The sequence below is a fragment of the Diorhabda sublineata genome, chromosome 8 (assembly GCF_026230105.1).
Source record: "Diorhabda sublineata isolate icDioSubl1.1 chromosome 8, icDioSubl1.1, whole genome shotgun sequence".
NCBI classification, from domain to species: Eukaryota; Metazoa; Arthropoda; class Insecta; order Coleoptera; family Chrysomelidae; genus Diorhabda; species Diorhabda sublineata.
Genome location: NC_079481.1, coordinates 26,027,541 through 26,053,061, shown reverse-complemented (window position 1 = coordinate 26,053,061; position 25,521 = coordinate 26,027,541). Strand labels below are relative to the sequence as shown.

General features: G+C 32.9%; 1 protein-coding gene across 1 annotated transcript in view; it reads left to right on the top strand.

Annotated features, from left to right (window-relative positions):
* Positions 1-25,521, top strand: part of LOC130447332 (protein O-mannosyl-transferase Tmtc3-like) — a 177,816-nt gene that overhangs the window by 22,998 nt on the left and 129,297 nt on the right. Inside the window, exon 2 of the mRNA XM_056784097.1 lies at positions 16,881-17,017. Coding sequence (XP_056640075.1) covers positions 16,881-17,017 — 137 coding nt within the window. The remainder of the gene's footprint in view (positions 1-16,880; positions 17,018-25,521) is intronic.

The window sequence follows — 25,521 nt, the reverse complement described above, 5'->3', positions numbered from 1 at the left end:
TAAAAAATAAATAATCTTACCCTGTTTTACAATTTTGTAAAGCTGAAAAACTCAATTTTAAGAAAAGTTACATAAATCATGTGTAATTTCGAATTGAGTAATATAAAATTATTTATGTATCAAGGCACTTAAATCATATACCAGGGCCGTTTTTTTCCAACCTCCCATCGCTCCCTGCAGACGCTACGAGGGCAGAAGAAAGCGGACCAGCGGACATACGCTGTAGGCGACTGCGAAACTTTCGCACTACACACTCTGCCATTGTTGACATTTAGGCGTCAATCGGCGTTGTCCTACAGCAACATAAATATGTCCGCCATTATTGATGCTCCCGCCAAGTGTGAATTGAGAAGTGTGATTCCTTTTCTACAGGCTGAAGGCTATAGTCGTGCAGAAATCCATGGGAGAATGAGTTGTCTGTATGGGTAATGGTGTTGTGCGTGAATAGTGTCGAAAGTTAAAAGATGGTCGTAATGATGTGCATGATGAAGGAGGCCAAGGATGCTAATCTGTCGTTTCAGATGACCTGGTTCAACGTGTTGACAGAATGGTTAAAGAAAACCGCAGACTCACCATTACTGCTTTGTCTACGGAATTCCCCGAAGTTTCAAGATCTGTTTTGTCCTCTATTATTACTGAATTGTTAGGCTACATTGGCGGCAATGAAGCGAGTATTGAATAGCTTGTCCACGGATATGGCAAATGTCTCAATCTGATGGTGATTATGTCGAAAAGTAACCCTAAGTGTACCAATCTTTTGGTAATAAAATTATTGTTTTATATGAACTTTTCCTTTATTTATAGCCTATCGGATAAAAACAACCCTCTTATTTTGTCACTAGACGAGTGACAAAATGAGCCTTAAGAGCCGCGTTACATATTGCAATTTCTTCGAAATGGTCAAGATTCGCAAAATAATAGTTAAAATGATATTTTTTAAATTGGCATGCGAATCATATTTCTTCTTATTTATTTATACTAATAGTAGTTAAATAGTTTGCATTATTCGTAATGTTACAAGGTTGTGAGCTGGTCTTCGTGTATCACCTGCTGTCGAACATGAAGCGGACGGCAGTTCAGTTACTTCAGTGCCTAGGCACTAAAAAGCGATCCAACTTCCTATTTCTATCAACCAATCGGCATCAATGTTTCACTTCACTTCCAATTTCGATAGAAATTAATCATAGTAGAACAACGAATAAACCTCGTATAGTTAATAAACCAAAAAGTAAAACGAATTCCTAATAATAAATAAAATAACTTCTTCTTCTTCTTAAGATTGGGAAAGCCTCAGCTGCCAGAGAGTGACTTCATCCGACTTACTGTCCATTTATGGTTCATGTTTGGCTCTACTTACACTGTCGACTTGTTTAATACTAACTATGAGAATGGACCGTAAGCTCTATTCGTAGTTTTCTCTGATTCCCAGAGCGCCATTAATTCCATATCTAAAACATCCTTCTTTTTACCTTCCAATCCCTCCATTCTTAATGTTAGGGAACTACTTTATGAGTTGTATCACCAAGGTAAAGACATTCGAATCCGCTGGATCCCAGGACACTTTCATATTAAAGGAAATCTCAGAGCAGGAGATATAGCAAACCTAGGAAGAACCATTAGATGTTCCATTTTCCATTCCATTCCATTGAGGTGTGGTACAGTCCATTAAAAGTAATATAATAGAAAAATGGCGTTTAACATTTAGAACACTTGACTCATGAAAAGGAAAGGAAATTCATTCTTACAATGTTTCAATTCTCCTAGAAGAAATCCATAACTTTCCGCGGGGGCTAACTTATCCAAAAACAGACATGTATCATCTCAAGAATACGCTTCAACCACTGTGCTACATTGGTATAAAATTAACAAACTGTCCTGGGATTTATGACCCTGTGACAAAAGAAATTATATCATTTATTTAATATAATTTCATAAGATTCTCTAATTGTCTTTCTTTTTTTTCAATTGCTGATTTGTTATTTGACAGGATATCTTCGACTATATTGAAATCCAGTATAAATAGCATACAAATTGAGAGAGAAAAAGATGTTGAAAATGCAGTGTGACAATTTATTATATCTAAAACCAATGACTGGTTTCACCAAAGCCTCAAAGAGCTTGCTGAATATTGGGTTGAAACCATTGAATACGATTGTCTATACTTCTACTATACTTAAGGCTTTCTTTTTGTATGGCATTGTTTATGAGACACCCTATATAGATTAAGCTTCTTTTTGATTATTGCCATAACAACGTGCATAATAGAATAAAATGAATTGGAAGCATCAATAAAGATGATAGCAAAGACAAACAAAAATGACCAAACTCAATGAAACGGCGGTTGTCACTAACGGAATGTCTGTTGTGAGCGGTTGCCGCGTTCTGGTTAATACTAATTCAAAGCATGTCGGTTGCGGTTATGACTCTGATAGCATTGATTGATTGAAAATCATTACTACAATAGACACTGATGTAGACGATAGTTCAATATATGCCCGTAGTTATTTGGAACAACGTTCATCAATGTTTCGAAATGCAGTTTTGTTTGGATGTTTGTAATAAATTGGTTTTTCCATGTGAAATAGTCAGGAATTTATCGATGTTATTTATTCCAAGTGGATCTTTTTTAATCCTGGATCTGATTTATCAATTTAAACTGCGAAAGTATCCAAATGAAAATTATAGTGAGCTATTTATCGCAATGAATGTGAGCAAATAAACCAAACTTTGGATAAAAATATATGAATGAATTCAAAATATGAGACCACACACCATCAATATAATCGGAATATTTGCAATATCTCATTTATCTACCCCTATTAATTTTTATCATAACAAGAATTTATTATAGACCAATAAAATGAAAATATTTTCAGGAATTATTCCACCAAGGTAGAAATCATTTTTAATCCTCTATTTGGCACTAAATGCGTGTAATAAGAGTTTGCATAATTCCACATGGTGAGCTTAATTTTTGGTAGCAAAAACCGTTAAATTATTACACTAGGAATTTTTTGCTTGTAGCTGGAAAACGCTATGTCGTACGGAAAATGTCATTCTGTTAAAAACTACAGAGGACTAAATTCTGCATCAATTGACATATAAAACATCAAATTAAGTTAAGTGCTGTACTTTTTACGGCTTTCCAAGACCACACATCTTGAAAACAAATACACCTATTGAAAAAAGCTGTATTATATAAGCTGAAGAGAATAAAATTCTACGTATGAGACTGTCCTCATTTCTGTAAATCAGTCAAATTTGAAACACTAAGTTTTGCATTAATTTGACTTCTTTTTGCCAGATTGCTGTGAATAAGATTATACTTCAAACTCAACTTGTATTGTATCAGATTTTATATGGCGTGTTCAACATTTAAAAACATGTGAAGTTCTGAATTGTTACATGATGAGGCGTCATCTACAGTAAAAGAAAGAGGAATGGAAACATTGATAAAAAGGAGGATAGTAAGGAAGGATGAGAAACACTATTAACTTCAAGGTGTTCCTTCAGTTGTGATTCACGAAAGATGCAGGAAAATATATTCAGAGGAGAAAGTATGTTACGGAGAAAACCCCAAGAGGTGAAGACAGAGGCACCCCACTTTAGATTTTAAGAAAAGATTTGTCATATGTGGGGAGGACGTATATCAGGATGCAACACTATTTCCTGTAAACCTACAAAATTGTATAGAGGAAAGTGCAGTAGCCGCAAAGTAAGCATGAAATGTTCAAGACGATGCCTCATCTGTAATGGCCAGTCATGCTCGAATTCAGCATCCTTCAAGGATGAGAATGTGACTCATACTGCCGTAAAAATTGGTGAGGATAGTCCCATTGAAGAAAATCTCGATAAGGAGGACCTTGGTATACAACCGCGTCGTCCGAGCTTTGCAGCTGAATGACTATCAACATCTAAGAAAACTAGAACATGAATACTGCTATATTTTGTGCTGCATACCCTCATACTTAAAACGTCGAAATATATTTTGAATAAATATATTGTTACGAACTCGTCTCCGCCATGGAGCTGGTCCTGCCTTGATGTAGTGGAATTCTAAAATTCGACGACGACTTGCGCCGCCTTCGACATACGTTTTATAAACCGTGGAATCCGTTTAATGATTGTTTTCATTATAGCAGGCGGTTTATTGACAATGTTTCTTTTGAATAATTTCTAGGAAGGTCTATTTATTTATTTATTGTATTTCTTTATTTTCTAGAAGTTTTGAGAATTATTTTGGGATATATAAGGAGTTTGTGAAGCGCAGTTCAGTTAGCTTATAATAAATAGTCGTAGTGAACAGACCGAAATAAAAAGTAATCGAAGAATTCAAATAAATTATATAAGTTAGTTAACTGTTATTGATAAGTGAATTATATAAATTAGTTAAGTGTGGTGTAAGGTAATTGAATAAATTAAGAACGTAAGAGACAGTGTTTATTAATTCACCCCACCAATAGAAATCGTATAAACAATTAAGAAAACCATTACAGTATTTAAGAACTAGGGTGTCTATGTAACTTTCAGTTCATGGATTTTTTTCATAGGTGTATATGTTTTCAAGACATGTAGTGTTAGATGGCTGCATACGGTTGCCCAAAAAAAGGAATGTTTTTATTATTCGATTTCTGCTATATTACTAAACCGAATTTTATTTTCTCAATTGCAGTCGACGCAGAATTTAGATTTAGTCCTCTATATTTTTAAATAGAATTACATTTTCCTTCCGACGCACGTTCCCCAGCTACGAGCAAAAAATTTGGCGGTTTTTTCAGCCAAAATTTTAGCTCCCCACCTGAAATGGTGCAAATTCACAAGCTTGCTGGAAATTAAATAACTTAAATAATTTAGGTCCTAAATAATGATCTTATTTCTGATTGGCAAAAAGAGAGAGAGGCAAAAACATTTTTTGTAAAGAATTTGACGATCTACAAGGTTTTCTCATACAAGATAAACGAAAATTTGTAACTGTAGGACAAGCGAGGTTGATAAACATTCAAACTATAAAATTTTTTTTGTTCGGCCTATTGTTTCCAAATAATTCATTACATATTGTTTACCAGCCCCTCATGCCTATGAAATATTACACAACTTTTTCACATAATAGTATCATCAATTTGAAATTATTTGAATTGTTGAGATCGAAGCAACTGGGGTAAATACTTTCGTTTTATTTTCCATTATTTATTTAGTTTGTTTTGAGTTTTTGTTAGGAAAACTTTTCCACCCACTACCGCGCATTTACGTTATATTTGAATAGTATACACGCAACTTTCGTAAATAAACAGATTGAGAAGTATCATCGATCATGTGCTTCTCTCGACAATTACCCGAAAATATCTCATCCATTAAATTCAGTGTTAATATCAATAACTTCACACAAATGGCACTTATCTGTGAAGTATTTATCGAAGCTTTAAACATCGCTTCAATTTCAAAATACACACCAGTAAAACGTCCAACAAACTTAGAGAACAAACAAATGTTTCTGAATAAATGTTTATAAAAAAAAGTTTCATAAAAGAATTGTCTGTAGATGATGGTGATGAAGTGATAGATCATGTTTCCTAGCTTTTTTCAACACGGCCGTGGACAATTTATACGAAGTGTATTAAGTAACGAGACTAGCGCTGCTATAAAACAAGTATGCATGCGCCAAAGGCTAGCGACTGTCAGCTGTTTACCTTGAAACCTACTCTTTCGAATGCGATGTCTACCGTATCTGTAGATAAACCTTTTTAGTCGTAGCCTTCGTTCGTTTTTTTTGTCGTAAAAATAATCATTTCACATGAAACTTATAATTTATTGAAACAAGAGTGTGGCAATGCAATTTTGACGCGTTCACGTGTTTTTGAGTGTTTTAAGCCTTTTCAAAATGGCCGAGAAGATGAAGGAAATGAGATTTCATTACATTTGTGCGATATTTTCATATTTTTTCATGAAATGAACAAAAACGAAGAAATAAAATAAAAATATGTGGAAGAAAGGTATTACGAAGGATTATCGGAGAAACGCAAGAGCAAAACGAGTGGATGGACGATCGTCAAAGATCAAAGCAGTTGATGGTCTAGCTGAGATGGGTTATGTTGGAAAGATGGGTTGAAAGATCCTTATTATGGCGAGAAAGAGCGAAAAGGAAAAGTGAGTGTCCACGGAAACCATTGATAGAGGCATGTAGAGAAGATTTGGAAAGAATAGGAATAGACTACTGACGTGAAACAGCCATGTACAAAAATATATAGAGAAAAGCAGTGGAACGACTGCATGCCTTGTGTCTATGAGGCCTGTTCAACTGTTTCGTGTATATAAGAAACTGATACAATTTGAAAATAATGATTCCACTGTAAGTGTATCAGAAATTGTCGTTTCTAAATGTGAATCAAATTTATTTGTATGAATCATATCCGGTCATTAAAAATTAATTCATAAAAAATAAATTCCATCAAAGTTGAAAGCATATAGCTAATGTGATTTGTATCTCTTTGCCGCATTTGCAGATATTTTGTGGTTCGTTAATAGCCATTGATCATTCTTAAAGTTCGGTAAAAGCAGAGTGAAAAAAAAAGAATGTTCAGTAACCAATTCAATTACATTTGGACTTCGCATTGCTGTAACAACGAACCACGCCTAATCCGGAAAGTAATTGATGGCAGAAAACATTGAGCATGACGTGTGTTGCGTACTCTGCCGAACGGAAAACAATATATTTTGGCAAGTTAATCATTTACATTGGGGAAGGATGGTCATTTTTTTATTGGGAGTTCGGATTTGCTCTATAGTGAAATCAGAAAAATGATGATGCGACAAAAATTTTTATTATACTGTCCAGATTTATGTATCTACATGTATCATGTTAACAAACGCATTTTTATTCATAAACAAATAACTATGTTTGTTTTACGCGAAAGCATATAAAAGTAGTTTGAATCGAATTCAACTCTTTACCAAATATAGGAAAATGGCGAGTGAATACTGCTAAAAGTATACGTTGGACAATAAAAACAATAAAACTTCGTTTGAAATTAATTAGGGCACACTACAGAAATAAAAAAAATCAGCAGAATTATGTACAAACAATATTTAGTCATCATATAAAATTTGTTTCAAATATTTTTTGTAGTATGAGAACATATATTTAAAAAAAATTACACTAGGATAACTTAATTTTTATTCGCATTTAAATTCAAGAACAATTGATACCAATGCCCTATCACATAATCTATGTATTACCAAGAGAATATTGACAATAATGACAGTTGTACTTTTGCAATTGAATAATATTGAGCAAACTAACGAATTGTCAAAATCAACTGAAGCTCATTTAAAAATTGCCGCGAGTGAGTAAACAAATGCCAATTGCAAGCCTACTATCTTCTCACAAAAAGATATAATAAAATTTTTATCACAATCACCTAAATGTTATATTGCAATTGAAGTAACTTTTTTCATTCCATACGAACCTTACTTTAACATTCAGTAATTTCAGGCTGTTTTGGCAATAAGAGTAGCCGGTGCGGAGTTTGTTGTGGTAATGAACTAAATGTAATTTGCTGCTTTCCGCTGTTATAAAATGATATGATTGTTATTAATATTAAAATGAGCAAAATTGACTCATTATCGAACTTTGTGTTTATAGACCCTCCATAGAGGGTTATAACTTTATAATTTTGAAATCAAAATATTCCGAAAACGGTACACAGTACACAAATTCATTCGAAATTTTGCTTAATTAATCTAATATTGCAAAAGATATGTTCAATACTACTTGGTATGACCCCTGTAACTAGCGCCCTCTATAAGACTGAGACATAAAAACATTGGATGTATCAGCTTCCAAATCATATTCATATGAAATTTCAATACAATGTTGTCAGTAGTTGCGGCAAAATCGTAAAAAGATGTGTGTAATTTTTTTTTCAACTCCCTTTATCTTGAATACGGATGGCGTTATGAAAATAACCTACATCAAATGTAAATTTACATAAACTGATTGTTTGTATTCGGAGCGGAAAAGCTGTAAGGCAAAATATTGATCACAACAGAATTGTATAAATCCCTAATTAGATTTCAGGTTATTTGAAATCATCTTATAAAAACCATAGTACTATTTTAGCTGCTGGTGGTTGAATCACTCTTCAAGTAAATCAACGTGGGGGTTGGCAATCAATGCGGAAGTGGAGGGCTATACTGAAGACTGCCTGTTGAAAAAACAATTGCAGGGATTCAACTATCGTTGTATATGCTTGGTGGTCCTGCTAATAGTTTTGTCAGCATACGCTTCTGAGAACAGATAAGGACCTGTGATTCACATGGCCTAATTGCTCCGTCAATTTCTATAAATAATAATTGAGATACATGTTTATACGTTGTAAATAATAACCAAATGTTTTCCACTGTTGTTAATACAGAGTATTTCTGTAACTTAACCTCAAAACGAGCATGATTTGTCATTATTGACGCTTATTAGGAAGACGTCTAGAATTAAATCAAGCGCAAATTTGGAATTTACCGTAATCTTAAATTGAAATTTCTGGATTTATAACGCTGTAATTTAAGGGCTGGAATTTGTATATAGGGGTGAATGTAACCTTCACATGCTAGGAACATGGCCTCTATGACTAATAATGAACAAAATTAAAATAATATTGATAAAAAATATTTTTAAAAGCAATAAAAATAGTTTCAGCCTGTTTTTTTTTATTATCTGAATAGAAAACAATCCACTCAGTTGATAAAACTGAATGAATATTGAAGAAAACGTGTACATCCTTTGTTTGAAATTGAAACTCATGGTAAATTATCGATAAATATTTATTTATTCCTGAGTTTTCCGTTTTAAAATTCACTTAAACATTCAAAGCAACTTACTACCTTCAAACACGTTAGATAACAGTATTTAAAAGAACGTTCAACGATCACAATGAGAAAATTCAAGATAATATATAATGAATTAGTTTCCTTTTCTCTTGAAATTTCTGTCGGTTCTTGTGAAATTGCAGTCTTTTATTCGTTCATAATATCCCTCTTAATTGAGCTCCATCGCCTTCATTCAGATTCCCTCGTGTTGTAATATTTAAGGTCAGGCAAGAAATTGTTTCGTTTAATAATTGTAGATGATAAGTATAGAGTATTTGGATTGTTCAGACATCGAATTTGACAGTACATTTAGTATAATGAAATAATATTCTTGGATAGGCATACTTTTTGGTATTAAAACTGATGTCGAAGGACAATCATTAATTTTCATTGGATAAGACTTCAAATTGTTGAAAAACATTGGTAAAGATTTGAAAGAGCCTGATAGAACAAAATGAAGGTAACTCTCCCAAGATAGAGGAACTTAGAGAAAGGAAGGGGATGCCTATAAGCAAAGCTGGAGTATGAGACTGGTTAGACAGAGAAATAAGTTGCTATTCATGACCAGAAATGCCTATTATAGAGATGAAATTGGACTAATGGATATTAAAACAAATCACACCGTATATTACAATTAACATAAATAATCTAGTTTTATTATACTAACTTCTACAAGCACCCTACATAATTCAGATTATTTCTACGTCAAATAACTTGATTTTGCTGATTAACGGTAATATACCATGCTTGTTACTTGAAAACTAATATTTATAACTGAATGTGGCTTTATTATTTTCTCTCTATTAAGATCAATAGATGTTTTGACATTTCAGAAACGTTTTTGTTTGAAATGATGTGTGAGAGCTCGAATTGTCTTGGTGGAGAATTATTCTTCTGCGTTTGGTTTTCTTGATATTTTCGAACACTTCTGGCAAACAAATCCTGGTGTACCATTTAGAATTGACCGTTCTACGTTACTTTAGCAGTGACGATATGTCCAGTTATTCCGAAATAACAGGCGTCCATTTGCTTCGAAGAAATTTTGTTGAATTAATTAATTGAATATATGCGAGTGTAACTAATACCCAAACATGCCTTGATTGTATGTCACATAGCGATCTTGTAATATCAGTTTACGCACAGTATCGATGTTAATCTGACTGTCAATTTTGGATGCGATTTGGAATTTGCGATTTGATTCCATTTTTTGACCAAGATGAATGTTTTCGCACATCATTCATTATTCAATCATTATTAAACCTTCACCAAGATGAAGTGAGAGTGAAATTGAATTGCTCTTCGACCATATATTTACTAAATGAATTGACACAGAATGGTATCTCATCTGTAAATAGAAAATTTGCTCAATAGCATTAGTGTTATTTCGGCCAGGCGATGTAGTTTCAATTCTGAACTACTTGCAGGAGGCCAGCGATCCTACTGTGTTGTATCGACTACAACGCTATATACTACTCATCTCTTGCTGTTTTAGGACGCTTGTGACCTCGAGTGCTTCGTACGAAGCTATCCGTTTGTCGTTAATAAACCACATTGTTGACCTCGATTTTCTTAATAAAATTGCAACGTATGTATATAATATGACATATTCAATTGAGGCGATTGCCCTAGTTGCCAAAAAGCGATGTTAAGTGCTGTGATTTCTCTAAAAATTAGCAATGAATAATGTAATCAAGAGTTCAGAAAAGCATTGGATGCTCTGTATAGAAGCTAATGTTTGATCATTTTGGGCACCCACTATAATTGTTTGTGTCCATATCCCTAGATTTTCTGGTTTATGATTATATTTGAGTTTCACTTTAAATAAAAGTCGTGAAGCTCTGAATTGAAAACAGTCATTTATTTGAAGATATAACTTATATATCAAAAGTATTTTGAATGGAAGGAAATTTGTTATATTTAGAAAATACTTTAATATGCCTAATGTTCTGTTGACTCGAGCCATATATAGACGTATGTTTCAACACGCAAGTACGTGGTGTGGAAAAAACTGTTTCATTATTAACATCAAGAAAACAAGTAATTATCCATGGAAAGTTTTGTACGGTACCGATTAAAAAAACCAGATATTTTGAACTACATTTAAGATTTCATAGTTATATATAGTTTCATCTCTTGCAACTCAATTTTGTTATTTATATTTTTCACGTCACATTTTTTATTTCCAATTTTCCATTATTCCCATTACTGACATATGTACATTTGTTCCATCATCCATTTAAACATCGCTATATAGTTGAAGATAATCTAATATGTGGAATAAATTTTCTCTTTATAAAAATTTTCGCTATTGGAAGTAATGAAGGTTTTCTGCTTTTAGTGGAAATTCATCTTTTTTTACGTAACTCATATAAGGAAGTACTCGACTATTCTTGAAAGGCCTTCGGGACGCAATTTATATACGACCCTTATAGAAACCTCAACTTAAAATTTCACCGCGGGACGCAATTCGTATGCAACCAAAACATCATGTCTGATCAACTGATTCATTACTGCATATACGAAACTACTGAAGTTACAGTCATGAAAGTTCAACAAGAATTTACTTTTAGAACGTAAGCTCCCACTAAGATAGAAGTTTTGGATCTTTCACCCCTTAGGTGGTTGAATAGGTAATGGAAATATGTATAAAAGTCCGTCAATTTTGAAGCATTTTCTAAGTTAGTGTTTAGGATAAGAATTGAAAAATGATATGTATATCAAGATTTACCTCTAAGGGATGAAAAGGGTATACATTTCTGTCAAGTTTTCCAATTTCAATTAAAAAAAACGAATTAATTAATTGTCCTCATGAATGATACTCTCTCGTTCTACTTGATAGTCAAGCCTGTATTAATTAGGGGTTATGTAGAGCATCGACGGTTTACTAAAAACCGCAATACATTCAGCCATGAATGCCAGAAACTTTGCACAAATATTCTTTGCATGACAAGTGTGCAATGGATAATGATTTTGAAAAATTCATTCCTCCGAGGTGCAAAGTGAGGTTTATTTTTGCTTCTAAACTATGAATACATGTGATTAACAACAACTCTATGATTAAATACCTATCAGTAATTTCTATAATTGATATTATACAAAACAGCGTCTGTTTTCTCATAAGCTGCGAATTAAGTGAACACATTGTATAACTTTAATAAATTCCAGACCAAAATTGTTTAATATGCATCAAGTAAACTGTCTTTTCCGATAAAGCAAATGTTCTCTTACAATCAAAAGAGTTTCTTTGAACAGCCTATAGACAAAGGGACCCTGAACGAAATTCAGAATGTTTAATATTAAGTTCAATGAATTTACATGACATAACGCCTTGGAAAATTATAGAGCTAAGGATTCCAAGTTTAATTACCAACACCGAAGAGATTTTGTCATCATTTTGTAATAAGAAGGGACCGATGCTTTGAAATGTCTATTAAGCTTTCCGACTAAAGCTAATATCAACGCCAACATTTAGGTGGAAATTTTTGCTTGTTGTAGTGAGTAGAAGCAAATTATGTTCAAATCCTTTTTACAATAATGGCAATGATAGAGCTCATAAAATACCTTACCACTAGATTTCTTTCTTTGAAAAAAAAATCCATTTTTTGATTTTTCTCGCGCATGAACTAAACAAAAAACACAAATAGTGATTCACTGCGTAAAATGTAATCAAGTTTTGATTAGGTAACAAGTTCAACCTATACATGAGGAGTATTCATATCATATGATCTGACTTATCGCGTTACTTTTGTCTCCATACTTATAGCTGACTCCTTATTACTTTTTTCTATATAAGGAAAATATATCTCAAAAATTGTTTATTTTTTAGATCGATTGCATTTATATGAGGGTATATGGGGCCTACGAAGTCTTGCCTATGGCAGAAATGTCCACTGCTGACATGTCAACACACTTATGATTAGGGTGGTCAAAGGTGAACACAGCAGAGAGAGAATGGGAAAGGTTTTCAGCAAAAATGCCCGTCCTGAAATGACAATACATGATTTTCAAAAAAGACGCTTCTTCGAGAAAAAGTTCCCAGTATCGTCGAGTTTGAAACATGACGCATCTTAGTTAATCCAAAATGATACTATGATATTGCAATGCTAATTAAATCGGAACAAAGATAGTTATATTTGAACCACGAACCAGACTCCTACTTATAATTAATAGGAATTCATTCTAGTACTTTCAAAGCGGAAACTCTATCCATTAACATGTGTATACAACTCAAGTTTACCATGGAACGTCTAGAAACACTAAATGAACTAGAAAAAGGAAAAATCTTCTCCTAACTAGAAAGCTAGTACGCAGAGGTAAAAATAGGGACGAATAAGTAAATAATCTGGTGAAAAGAGGAGCCCAGACTCGCTTCACTTAAACAGAACCTTCTGTTTCCTGAGAAAAAAAATCAGGACTGTAGAAAATAGAGAACTTGAATGGAGTTCTAGCCTTGCCAATTGAAGCAATGTCTTCTGCTGACATGTCAATACACTTATGATTAGTGTGGACAAAGGCGAACACAGAAGAGAGAGAATGGCAAAAATGCCCCTCCTGAAATGACTTGATTTTCAAAAACGAAGCTCGTTCGAGAAGAAGTTGAGTTTGAAACATGTCGTTTCTTAGTTAAACCAAAACCATACTATGATATGACAATGCTTATAAAATCGAAACAAAGATAGTTATCTTTGAACCACGAACTAAACTCCTATTTCTAATTAATAGTAAATCATTCTAGCACCATTAAAGCGGAAACTCTCTCTTCCAGTCGAGTACTTAGGGCTGCATCTCAATGGAAAACTTACATGGAGGACATATAAAAAACAAGAGATAACAATTAGATCTGTCTCGAAAATGAATTGCTCATCTACAAAACCATACTTATACAAATTTGGTTATATAGAATGAAACTATGGGACCTTCAAATTAAAGTCCCTATGGCTAGAAAATCTCCGACAATAAATAATCTCTTGGTACCGCCAATGGATGGTTCCTGACTGACTTTAGTGACTTACAGACAATTTACTTATAACTCTGCTTATAGAGTAGATTGTAAAAGTGCAGTGTATCAATAAAAAAATTTTCCATTAACGATTATTATTCGGCATTTCACTGCAGATTCCTTTCTGTCTCGGGCGAATTGTACAAATCTATTCGTCGTCTTTTGACTTTACAAGGTCTTCCGATTCTTGTAATTTTATGGTTACTTTACTTCACAAACTACTTTAAAGTATGTACATTTTCAATGTCGTTAATGATAGCTTGGATATCAAAGATAGATAGATTCAAATTTCAATTCTAATTCCTACATAAATTCATTAATTGTTTATTAACCATAAAGCAATTACTTATTTGCCTAACATGATTTGCGTCGATATGCTTCCGTTTCTGAGTCCATTCCAAAGGGAAGTAATCTAAACATAGGAAATGGAAAATGAAATTGGTCGATTTCGATATACAAACTGTAGAGACAATCGATTAAAGGATATTTTTGGTCCGGATGCCTCTGGGTTAAATTTTTATAATACGCTTACAATTTCGAATCCAATTTTTATCGTATTTTATTCAAAACGCTTTGCCATGGGGATTTCTGCGTTTGAATACATTGTTTGCATTTATTATGAAACACGAAAACATACTTTTTTTTTTAAATGATTGAACATGGAGAACAAATCCATTATTTCATTGGTGGCTCTTGGTATTAATAAAAAAAAATAAGTTACACGGTAGAACTGGATAAGGCATTTGTCGAATTCATTAAATATACACCAAACCATTTAGAAAGGATAGCAGTATTTTGTCGTCAACTAAGACGGATGAGAGAGTCAGTGTTATGGATAATGAAAAGACTTCACACTTATCAATTCAAATTTCGACAAGAGGAATATCCAGACCTTATGTGGGTCCAGTAAGTGAGAAAGCTGTATATTCTGAAAAGGTATATTAACAACTGCGTCAGTGAATAAGTTGATTTTGTATGTCAAAATTACTTTATAAACTTAGCGTTTTGATATTATGCGACTCAAAATTGGCTACAACAAAATAACATACATTTTGTCCCGTTGAATTGAAGATTTTTGGGCACTTTCATCTCAAAAAGTGTATGATGGAGGATGGTAAGCCTCAAAAGAAGACCAATTACATTCTAGAATTTTTAGAATCGCAAAATATAGAAAACTATGTCTATTTGATGAACACAGGCCCCTCCATTTAGTTTAACTTTAACTAGTTACTAAGCCGTTGATTATGGCAAATAAGAAAACTCTCTTTAAATATACTTATTACCAAAATATATCGTTAAATAGTTTGTGCCAATTTAATTGAGACAATAGAAAAAACCATGAGCACGTCCTGGTAGGAAGTGAAACTATCTGTCCGATTCAAAATACGAGTAGTTCACGATAATTTCAACATTACTTGGATGGTTAATCCCGTATTGTTTTTGCAAGCTAAAATCCGACGCACTTAAAGGAAAATAAAATTTTACAACACCAGCGTCTAGGTAAGAACTAGCTAAATATTTTCCCACCACTGGTGCTAATTTACATTGAAAATAATTCATTTTAATCGTGGTAACCCTTGCTTGTAGGAAATGTATTTAATACGCTCATTCTTTTGAGTCTTCCCGTTAGCCCTTCAGTGTCAAGAAGATGGATTACCTCAACATGGTATGGTGATGAAGACGTAGCTCATGACCCATGGCAAATTTCATTTGGTCAACGAATGTACCCAGGTGCATCCACGATGTAACTAGGTACCTTATTCTAAAATCTTCGAATGAGTTGTAGACTTCTTTGACTAGGACAAACCCATTGCTGGATTCTATTCGACCTAATGCATTTGAAGTTATGTTTATAAAGCATACTTTTGTTGTGTGGAATTTCGTCCGATCAGCTAATACATTTTTTCATATTCAATTCAAAGTAGTTCCTTTTTCTTTCCAATATGAGCTTTTTGAGCTCTATTGGAAACGTGAATGTATAGATTTGGATTATTTCACTTCTTCACATTTTTGTCCATTTTTAATTTAAGCGTATTATTCGTGTACAAGAGCTATAGGAGATGTCCCAAAAAATTGCCTTGTGGCTCTCCAGCATTAATTTTCCTAAACACAGAGAATGTTTCCTGTTGTGAGATGTAGGATTCTAAAATATCACAGAACTGTGTAGGCAAGTATATTTTCATTCAATGTTTCAACCAAAATTCATCGAGTATATGTGCCACGTGAAGAAATACTTTGGAAAAGCCTTTTTTTCCTCTTGAAACATTTCTATATCGGTGGACCTGGTCGATCATGGACTGGCTTTGTCTAAATACGAAATGATGAGATGAAATCAGATTACACTTTTATATAATGGGTTTTAGTCGTTTAAGCAGCAATTTTCCGAACAGTTTCGACCATATCGAAATACAGAACGAAGGGAGATGTGCCTATAAGAGGAAACTCTACGTGATGATTTACCTAGTTTAGGGATCATAATAACTACTGCTACCTTCTACATCAATGGTACACACTGTACTTGTTTCTAGAATTCTAGAAAGTAAACAAAAACAAATAAATAATGAGACCTTCCTAGAAATCAGTCAAAATAAAACATAATATAAACAACTCGCCCCTATTTTCAATAAACATACATCAAATACGCCGACAAACATCAGAAAGTTTGGTGTATCCGCCAAATTTTCAAATTCAATCATAACAAAACAGAACCAGTTTCACGACATTTGTCGTGGACTTATTCGTAATAATATTTTGCCTAAAGGCAAGGCAAACCAAAGCGAATGGAATGCCTACTCACTAATAAATATTTCGAAAGTTTCATTGAAACAACAGATACCTGTAGAATCGGGCGAGACTACAAATTTTCGTAATATTTTATCACACTCTGTAAAATTTAGTCGACATTCTTAGAGTTGATTATGCTATAATAATATTTTATATATCCAATAATTCACTACGTGAAATAATAATATTATAGAAAAATTTACGGAAACTTCTAATATCTAATTTTCTATTGTTTTAGGAACAAAGCCACAAATCCTTTCGGCCTCTTTGCGTTCTAACGTTTCGTTGGAACTATTTATTCTGGCAATTAGAGCCTATGGGGTATCATCTCGTAAATATGCTCCTACATTCTGTTGTGTGTCTCATTTATTTCAGGTATGTATTATATATTTTTGGTTTTACTTTCATAATAGATACCGGTAGCTGAATACAATTGCACACAAAGGCATTGAACGTAGAGTTGTAGCGGCTTTCAATAGAAATCCATCTTTCATAGCTACTGTATAACGGTAGATTTTTTTTGTTTGTGTAGTATTGTATAAAAATAAACGAATCGTGTATATGTAAATACATTAAGACTAGGTGAATTTTGGCTTTGGAATTATCTGCGCGGAAATTAATGGGAACAATGACAATTAAATATAAGCCGAAAACGTTGTTTTAGTATCAAATCTAATTTAATAGCCCAGTCAAAGTTGATTACAAGGTACGAGTATAAAATGAGTTTGCTTACATCAACTGATACAAATTGAATTGTAGCCAAAGAAAACATTATGTTGTAATTAACTAAATATGAATGTTTTAAAAAATATAATATCAATATATATTTGCTTATAATTACCCGATCTGGACTCTCCACGAAGGAACGCGAGTGCGAGAGTGTGGATGCCTCGCTTCGCTGTCGCTTCGCGTCGTGTCGGATTATCGAGCGCGAAAGGGCAAAGAAATTAAATACTTTCTAGCGCTCGCTCATTTTTCTATTGACTGATGCAATTTTTCACCATGGTGGGGCAAAGTAACGATTTGTTCAGCACTTCTATAGAGTAATACCAAATAAATTAAATCATTTTAAATAAAAAATCCTCATCACCAGGACTCAAATAAAGTGAATGGAATAGTATCAGTAAAAAATTAAATATAGATAGTACATGGTTCTAGTACATTAATGGTACAGATATGGGTTATAGCTAAGCTATACGCTAATAGTAATATTTATGGAGATCAATTGATAGAAGAATGACATTTCAATTAAGAAATTGGTGAATAATCACTACAACCAGGTCAAAGTAATCTTCGATTAGTTTTTTAATAAAATACTCGAATGTCTGCGCTTGCTAAATTCTTCTCAAAATCAGCTGATTCTACTTGGTCGTTTGATTGCATGCCAGTATTAGTTTATAGCGCCTGATGAATTTTCACGACTTAGATTCCACCTCGACAACATTTTGACATATTAATCTTTTATGTACCGCGGAGTGTCTACCAATCAGGTATCAACGACTTTGCTTAAATGCACGTACCGTAGCCTACAACATCGCACTCACAGAAGAGGTCTTAGACCGTTTCTTTTGTTTCTTTATATAACGAGAAGAGTTGTCGGGAGTTTATTCGATGTTCTTCAGATGGCAATTTACTGTATAGTGCCCACAGAGCATACCAGTACCTCTTCTTAATTCGCATTTGCTGAAAGAAAGGGTTTTTAGGACCAGTTGAAAGAATAAGATTGTTTCAGACCATGTGACCATGACTTTTCGGTAAATTTATAAATTTTGTGGTCCTATGAAAATGTTGCTGTAGGATTTAATTATGACACGCATGTTTTTGCAAGGCATGTCGTCCTTTGCTAATCTAGGTTTTTTCCCCAATTTGGTTTTTGTTCTTGACCACCATAGTTTCTTACAGGTCAAACAGGGTGCATCCAGTCCATATCATTCTTGGTTTAAGTGCCCATATTCCTCCGACTATTTTACTCCGGTGCCTTAATGCGTTCGGGTATTGTGTCCATGTCAGTCTCTGAACTTAAGCATCGTCCATTCGTTTAGCGTGCGCAACAACTTTACATGAGTGAAAGCAATAAAAATAGTTAACAACTGGTTGTTTTAATCTTAGTAGAGTAGAATGATTTATTTCAATTCCAATAATATAAAATAGAGGTATTACCATAATATCTGCTAATTAGAAAATAGTACTGTTAGTATTTAGTTAGATAAGTATGCGAGTACGTAGGTTACTCAATTAGTAAACTGTATTTTGGTTTGTACCTCGTAGAAGCCGACAAGTGAACTAAAAAGTATGTTAGGAGGTTTTATGAAGACGGAGATTCCAGTTTCTGCAGCTTAATCTGTATAATCAGAAATTGAAAAAAAAAATAGTTTTTTACCTAAATAGTTTGTAATCAGCTCAAGAACAATATTATCATTAGATAATATTTTGAAATGAAATGAATTACAAATTAATTAACACCTTCTCGACCGATCTAATGCCTAGAATAAAATGTCCTTTAGAACGTAAACCTTTAACCAATGAACCTTTTAATATACTAGTGTTTATCTACTTTGTTTAAGAGAGGATCAAAAATAGCTTAATATCAAACTGGTCAACGGTTATTCCACTTTAATTAAACGAAATACGAAGGGTGCATAAAATTAGAAGGGAAAATGAGGGAACGAACTTGTTTGAAATGGGTTTTTCCTACTTTTATGGATACGTCATAATTTTTACCCTGTTCTCTGAAATTCCACAAAAGTCATCTATCAAAAATGGTCATTAGAGCAAATAAGTACGTTAGATAAATGTATTATTTTTCTTATGAATATTTAAACTGGTTTTAAATTGAGACATGATAGAATGTAGAGAAAGAAACAATGTGTTGTATTTAGAAAGGTTTCTATAAAAATAATAATTATATGAAAAACTTTCTTTCGTTTTTATAGAACCTAAGTAAAGTGGTAAATTATAAAAATAAGATATTTACATGCAACGAGTTTTTCAGCGTCACGTACTCGAGGATTACTTTCAACGGTTTTATGAAGATTACGAACAAAGAAAAAATGAAGGGAAAAACAAACTTAAGTGGAGAATAATTTGCCAACTCTAGCAAACAAAATGGAAATTGTAGAGGAATCTGAATTAACTAGCGGCACGTAGAACAGTTCTGACTTAATTAACGAACTTTTTATATTTCGCTGTACCAAGCAAAAATTATACACATTTTGAAGCGTACGATTTCATTAAAAACGTTCCTACTTGATAATTATTGTGAATTCCCAGGGAACGAGTCATGTTATGTTTTATTTTTAGGTATGTTTAAATCAATGTAGCGTTTTTTAATTGAACATTTCTTTATTTTTATACTAGATGGTACAAAATCCTAGTCATTGAAAATATTTATACAGAAACATTTATATTAGAACATCATAATTTAAAATATTATTTCAATATTATTGTCTTTGTTAAGCTGAAGTTGTTTCATAACCTTTTCCAGTTAATCGATTATTGATTTCATACAGAAACCTAACGTCCATATTGGGTTTATAGTCCCGTTCAGCTTACATGCAAAAAGAAGGACGGTGTGCCCACACGGCTAAACTTCTTGTAAACAAATTATCATATTCCATTGGCTACATTCGGACAATACCAAAAGATATTGAGAATCTCGAACCAATTTTCTTTGTAACTCGATATTTTGAAGGTAGCGAAAAATTAATTCGAACCTATTTATCATCATGGTAGACCCATTCACCTCGGAAATCCTTAGATATTGTAGATATTAAGCTCATAAGTCAATCTGGAAAATACAGTGGAGAGCACTTGATAACAGAACGTACAATCTTCTATTTAAATATTTAAAATCACAATCAATAAACTTTACGTAATGCAACAATAACAAGAAAGAACTTTAGTAAAGATCATCAATTGAAAAAGTATATAGAAAATTAAACGGCTTGCTTCTGGGTCCGACAAGCCTCACAATATTGTATTGAAAAATATACTTTCTGTAGCTAAAGAGGTTAAAAGTTTACTGCTTTAATGATAGACTGATTTTCTCTTTCAACTACTAGATGTCAATTACATTGGTCGAAACTGTAGACTTTAGTAAGCACCTTCAGTAGGCGTACGCAGTCTGGAAATTATAAATAATGGAGTTTCCATTATAAAAAATAATTAATTGCAACCTGTTCATCATCATGGTAGCCCCATTAACTGCGAGAATCTTTGAAACCGTGTCATTTCAATCTGACTTATCGGTGTCCATTTCAACCCTTGTACGACCACCTATATTTGTAATTATATTGATATCTAATACGTAATAAATCATTCAACTGCACATTCTTTTTTATGTCATTTACTTTATTAGTGCTCATTCGAAAATCAAACTTCATATTATAATGGAATTCTTATTTATATAAACAGTTGTTAGTCATAAAACAAGCGGGATAGATTTAAGCACACAAATGTAATTTATTCATGTATACAGCAACTACTCACAACACTTTGGTCTATAAAAGTTTAAAATATACCATATAGTTTATTTTTATATTCACATGTCACTATCTCAATATTTTCAGTATGCTATTAAATTGTTGACTTCCCGCTAGGCTCTCACTTTATATATTAAAACTAACTTCTGGAACCATCGGTTTCTTGAAACTTTTAGATTGCCGTCAACAAACATAAGGAACTTTTTAAAAATTGCCAAACTTTAGATTCGATAACATATTAGAAAAGAACCGGCTTCACGGTCTAAATCAGTGGGCGAGTTCAAAATAATCAGATTGTTCATGTCTTTGAATATTAAACGATACATCAATCATTTATACTTTTTCACCCACGAAAATTGGGGTAAAAATAGCAGACCTTGACGATGCATAAGTCTGTCTTTAATGGTTTTCTGTATTTGTTCTTGTCAATATTTTGAATACGATGAAAAAAGGTCCCATTGTCTAGAAATCATTTGTTTTTCAACATTGCCAGCAATAATTTGTATAAAAATTCAGAACGAATCAACAGTTAAAGTTAAAAATAACTAACTGGTAGAAAAAAATAGATATATTGAAAGTCGAACAAAAAAAGTGGATATTGGCGGGAATCTAGACCTACTTCACTCTTTGTTAATCTTTTTCTCTGAAGGAAATGCGCACCATCAAAGCCCATAAAAGAGTGATCAGTATGTAGGACTATAACGTTTCATCATTAATCAAAACTTCGTTGAGATTTCCATCTTGGTCTCGTGCTTGTATTACACAAATGGATGTTCGTCACCGGTTTGGCATTTGATTTACCTGGAAAAAATAACAATTCTTGCTTTAGTCTAGTAGATCAGAAGCTCATAAGTCGATCTGGAAAATACAGTGGAGAGCCGTTGATAATAGAAATTCCAATCTTCTTCAGAATATTTAAAATCGTGCTCAATAAACTTTACGTAATACTACAATAACAAGAAACAACTTTAGTGTCGTCAATTGAATAAATATATAGAAAATTGCATCTGGGACCGACAAATCTCACAAGATTATATTGAAAAATATACCCCGCAAGGCTTTCTCTAGGTAACGAGGTTCAAATATTACTGCTTTAATGACATACTAAGTTTCGCTTTCAACTACTACATGTCAATTATCTTGATCGTAACTACATAATTCAGTAAGAACCCTCAGTGGGCGTATGTAGTCTAGAAATTATAAATAATGGAGTTTCAATTATAACGGTTTTGGAACATGCTGGACCTGTCTATCACATACATACAATTTCCATCACATCAAAATTTTCAATTGCAGAATAATTTTCGTATTAATGAACTAGGTATTGTGTCTTTGTTAACTTTGTAGATTTGGATCTGTGAATTTTTATTTTCCTAACAACTCTATTCACCATTGGATTGCTTTGAATCAATTCCATTTCTACAATAATTGAATATACAAGGATGTATCGATATCTAGTTAGCCTAGACCAGTTCCATGCATAAACAAAATATTGCGTTACCATAGCAACGAACAATAACTTATTAGAAGTGTAAGTGTAAAGTTTGACGTCAAAAAAGTAAACCAGAATTACTACGCATTAAATTAAAAGAAAGAAGGTGTCGACCGAAATTGTGAAAATCGAAAAATTGGAGTATCGAGCCTTCATCAAGTACCCGTATTTAGAAGGGTTACGAGGTAAGCAGATTTACGATGATATGCTTAATACCCTTGGTGATCAATGTCCTTCGTATGTGACTGTGACTTCGTGCGTACGTGACCGTGGACTGCAAGTTTCAAAACAGGTAAATTTTCCATTGAAGATGATGACGCACTGAATATTCCATACGAACGCGTTCTTCATATAGTTCACGTCAATTTGGACATGAGAAAAATTGCTGTAAAATGGATCCCCAAATGTTTGAATGTTGACTAAAATCGTGCAAGGGTAGAAGCATCGCATTCGATTTGTGCTCGATTTGAAAACGATGCAGACTTCTTAAAACGAATTGTTACTATAGATGAGACTCGGTTACATTTCTACGATCCAGAAACAAAGCAACAATCGATGTAATGGCGACACTCTGGTTCTCCAAGACCTAAGAAGTTTCGTGTCCAAAAATCTGCTGGAAAAATTCTTGCATTCGACATTACTGACTACTTTACGGGAAAAGGTGTTTGGTTTTTGCAGGACAACGCCCCTGCACACAAATCTCATGTTGCCAAGCAAAAAATTCGTGATTTAGGGTTTGAATTACTACTTAAAAATGTTTGAAAGGTCGCAAATTTTCTTCCAACGAAGAGGTAATAAAAGCTGTGGAGGTCTGGTTTTCAGAGCAAGAAGAAACATTTTTTTAAAAGGTCTAGAGACGTTACAGATTCGCTGTAATAAATGTATCCAATTAAGAAGAGAATATGTTGAGTAATAAAATATATTAACATTTAAATTTTGTTTGGTTCTATAGTAGGCTAAGAATTTTTCAATATATCCTCGTAAGAACATGTAGCTACATAATCAGTTGAATTTTGATTAACGTTTCTCGTCTCAAAGTACTTCAAATAAGAATAGCTCCGTAGATTAAATATCTGGGTCGAATTATATATGGTCTTTATGTTTCTAAATGTTCTTGTTTTTAGGTCTCTTTTGTTTCAAAATTAGTTTTTTTAATAATTTTTAAAAGATAGATAAAAATTGACGTTTCGACTAATTTTAAGTCTTTATCAAAATATTTTGATGATCTTATAGTATTCCTAAATCGATCTGTTTGAGTGTGTTTCTGTTAATTACATATAAGATAGAAAAAAAAGGTAATACCATGCCGTTAAAAGGACAGTATAAATTTTTTTGTATTTCAAAAATTTATTCCTGGTAACAGAGCCTAATAAAAATGGGACGCTATATATTTTGAGATACAGGAAAACTGTTTAGGATCAACGCATTTTTGTTACTGAAGCTCCCACAACTTTAAGGCTTGAAGTGAATGCTCTCAAAAAATTCATTTGCCTCATCTTCGTGATAAATTTAAATGAAGTATCGCTCGCTCTACCTTATTTAGTTTCGTGGAATCTCAACATACGGAATGCAAACAATTTGGGAGTTTGTAGATGAAGTGAAAGTAACGCTGTGTTATAGGCCTCTAAAGTTGCGATATCAAAACTTATATTTAAGTGTATTTTATAATTTATAATAGATGGTTAAGTATGCCCATGTAGTGCGTTTGACTAAATAAATGATTCTATACTGCTATCTGATGGCCAGAGGCGAACAATCCGTAACTTCAAAAGTAAGTATCTGTACAATCTAAATATAGAAAAAATGGATTTTTCAATCGAGTTCTTAACAAAAAGGTATTCTTTGTTTAACTAGATAAAATTTAGTGTTTAGAAGTTATGTACATTTCAGATCGTTGTACATGCCAAGGAAAACGTTCGCTACAAAGAGACATTCTGACAAAAATTATCATAAATTTTAATTATTTATTGAAAATACTTACAGGAGGTATTAAACACAATCAAACATTTCTTGGAGAACTAATGAAAGACATTTCTACTACTTGTTGGTTTTTAATTGCTCAAATTTGTCAGGGTCTTCATCTTTGCACTGTTTTTTTTTGCAATATTGCTTAAAAAATTGAAAAAGAAGTAATTCACCGCTTTGTATATATTCTACAAGAAGAATTAATTTTTCCTCAAAGCAAACCAATTTTTCTACCGAAACATACGCTGGTTTTCCCTTTCCTTGAAATTTAAGATTCAGTTTATTAAATTTTTATGTGGTATAAACCATAAAGTAAAATTTTTGCAACTATTTATCGCTCTTTAACTCAGAATGATTCATGATTTTTACATTTACCTTTGGAAAGCCATCACACTTTATTATGAAGAAGGAGGTCTCCATTTCGTTTGAAATTCTTTGAACTGGGACAACTTTTGACAACATGCTATTAACAATTTTGATTATCAAATTTATAACCTCAACTATTTTGGCCGAAAATGTTTGGGCACAAAGCATTTCATGATGTATTATGCAGAATTTCGTGTTTTATTGTGTGTCTAAAGAATCATTGTGCCCCTCTTATTTTTTCTTATAATACATCTGACTCCATCAATTGCTATTAAATGGTTTTATTTAAATTGATTCCATTTTCATAAAGGCATTTTTGCACAGCATTTGCTATATCTTCATCTCTTGTTTGTCCTTAGACCAATAGCAATCTTCAAAGTTCTTTCTGACTTTTATGTCGCATAACTCATCGATAGCAAATGAAAATTTTACACATTTTAGCTTTTCTATCTTGTACTGTTATAGCGGATTATGCTAAATCTTTGATATTTTTCAAGATTTTCCGTTTGTTGTCACGAAATAGGTCTTCAGACGTATGAAGTAACCCTTCACGTGTGTCACGGAGGAAGAGGAGA